Raw genomic sequence first — 2,854 nt, forward strand, 5'->3', positions numbered from 1 at the left:
AAAAAAGAAGGAGGGGAGGAACGAAGGGGGGGAAATCGGAGGGGGAGACAAACCATGAGAGACTCTGGACTCTGAAAAACAAACTGAGGGTTCTAGAGGGGAGGGGGGTGGGGGATGGGTCAGCCTGGTGATGGGTATTAAAGAGGGCACGTTCTGCGTGGAGCACTGGGGGTTATGCACAAACAATGAATCATGAACAGTACATCAAGAAGTAATGATGTAATGTATGGTGATTAACATAACAATAAAAAATTTTAGAGGGAAAAAAAGAAAACGAAGAAGACTGAAGAAAGGTAACTTAATAATCACAAGATCATAACTCACTAACGGTTAAGACAGTAATGGCTTAAATTGGATTACAAAGGGTTAAAGAGTAATGAGTACTGAATACCCAACACCCTGAAAAGTCTTATACTTTATAACTGCCTCATGAATTGGGTCTAACAACTCATCTTGTGATAGAACTACTTCATTAATTGTCACAAAGTGTTTAGAAGTGCAATGGTAAAAGCATACATAAAATCCGTGGCAGAGGAACAACAGATTCAAGTCTTGGCTCAACCCCACATCCGCTCTATGACTCGAGCAATCTGCCTTCTAAGAGCCCTGGTTCCTTTGTAAAAATGAAGCGAATACCGTCTAACACTCAGTTACCCTGAGAATTAAAAAATATAACTGCTTACAATGTGCAAAACGCTTCTCTACTGCTGACTAGCTAGGAAGATAATGAAATCTGGGTTCAAGAAGTTGAAAGGTACCTGAACTTCAGTGGCAGAAACAAGGCTAAAACCAGAGCCTTCCCCTCTTTCCAACATACTTAAAAAGTCTGCATTAAAATTTCAAATCCATAAGGACATGATTAATTAACCTGGTTATCTCAAAAAACCATCTGTTTGCTTGAATTGGGTGTGCATGTTTTCATGTACAGTTTGGGCGGTAAGCCACAACCACGGCTTCAAGTTACACCTCTTCATTGGTCAGAAGTCGTACTGCACAAGGTCTTTTCACACAGCCACCTCTTTTAGTGCACTATGAAGGAAAGTGTTAAGATAAAACTGCTAGTTTAAAAAAAAAGACGACTTGAGTGTAACCTGCAAGAACACACGTACTGAAAGGTCTCTCTTCTGCCTACTTTCTCCCTGAACTTAAGCTAACCCTTAGAAACAAGCACTGAGGCACGGACCTAATCTGGCCAACTAACGCTGCCTTCTGTTTGAAACGACAGAAAACGATCCCGTTGATCAGCCGTTTCAGCGGCAGACACAGTCACGACCGGGCATCGAACGGCACCACCCGATCCACCCGACCAGATGCTAGGCCTGCGCCCTCGCCTTCCGGCACGAGGTCTACTCAGACCGTAAGGGAAGGTCAGGTCTCGCCTAAAGCCCCGCCACACCAGAGGCCAGGTTTCGGCGTCTATCCACTGTCTCGCTGCAGCAAAGAGCAGCCCGCGCGCAACTGACGGGCCTGTACGGTGAAGCACTTCGGACAGAAGCTGCCCCCGCAGCCCAAGGAGAGGGAGGCCCGCGGCCGCAGGGCCAGCGCGGGTTCCGCCGCGACCCCCCACGGCCTTCAGCAGGGACGCATCAAAGCCGAGGCTCTCTGGTCGTTACCCTCCGTTGAACGCGTAGGGCGAGAAGCGCAGCCGCAGAGGGCCCGCGGTGCTGTGAGGCTCCATTGCCAGGTCTCGGCCGGGTCCCCAGCACCCCACGGCGGTCGACAGCATCGCACGGCTGCGACTTCGGCGGCGGCGGCGGCTGCTGTCTCACGGCGAGATGGCGCCCGGCCGGAAGTCCGGCCACTTCCGGCTTCTGGCGCAGCTCCTTCCGGCCGCTCTATCTCGCGCCTGTCGTTGCTCCTGTCTTTGGCTAGCGCCCCCTATTCCAAGGAGGCTGACAGATTTTTGGGGGGGCCTAAGAAAGGTTCTGCTCTCCTAAGAAAACACTCGAATTCACGCCTGATGGACAAACATTTTAAAGTCCGGCCATATAAAAAAATTGGCAGAACTGTGGAGTAACGGAAGCTCGAATACGCTATGGGAGTTGCCTAGCATAGTTGAAGATGCATGCAGTTTACGACCCTGCAATTCCCTGCCGACGTTTGTATCCTAGCCAGAAGACAAGTGCAGGAATGTTCATGTAGCATTGTTCTTCATGGCTCCAAGTTGGAAATGAGCCAAATGTCCATAAACAGCAGAAGGGATAAACCAATTGAGGGATATGTCACAGCCAAGAAAATTGACTGACTTCACCTAGAGGGGGGACACAGCAACGTGGATGTGTCTTACAAGGTTGTGCATAAGAATACATGTTCCCTAACTTACGAGTACACAGTGAGTAGGAAGAGCCTGTTTGGCTGGACTATGGAAGGGAGGTTCTGGCGCTGCAATACTAGGTTTCTTGATGTATAATCATCTGTTAATCTCCACATGTGTTTATGCACTTCCTTATATGAATATATTTTATTATCTTAAAAATATCATTTGAAAAAACAAGCAAACAAGCAATTTGCTCATATAGAATGGACCACCTGATGCATGTAATTTGGGGACCAGAAAAGATTTTTTGAAAAGTATTTAATTAAAAGTTTCCCCATGTTTTACTGTAAACAAAGGATAAAACAGGATTTTCTTTGTTGCTTATGGACAGAAAATTATTATACTTATTTAGATGCTGTCCTGAATACAAAACATGTATATAACATGTTGTATCCTTAAGGAGTTCACATCCTTACTGATTATATAAAATAGAGTTGATGCTTAAACAACACAGGTTTGAACTGCACAGGTCCACTTATATGCAGGGTTTTTTTTTGATAAATATAGTACTACAATGTATTTTCTCTTATGATTTTC

The 2,854-nt window shown here is 46.1% G+C and overlaps 1 protein-coding gene across 1 annotated transcript in view; it reads right to left on the minus strand.

The window, feature by feature from the left end:
• The window catches only part of PSMB1 (proteasome 20S subunit beta 1), a 22,069-nt gene extending 20,270 nt beyond the window's left edge, over positions 1-1,799 (minus strand). The window contains exon 1 of the mRNA XM_025866572.2: positions 1,614-1,799. Coding sequence (XP_025722357.1) covers positions 1,614-1,726 — 113 coding nt within the window. The 5' untranslated portion in view covers positions 1,727-1,799. The remainder of the gene's footprint in view (positions 1-1,613) is intronic.
• Positions 1,800-2,854: the final 1,055 nt, after the last annotated feature.

Source organism: Callorhinus ursinus, unplaced genomic scaffold, assembly GCF_003265705.2.
Source record: "Callorhinus ursinus isolate GAN/ISIS: 27379988/994484 unplaced genomic scaffold, GSC_fseal_2.0 scaffold6, whole genome shotgun sequence".
NCBI lineage: Eukaryota > Metazoa > Chordata > Mammalia > Carnivora > Otariidae > Callorhinus > Callorhinus ursinus.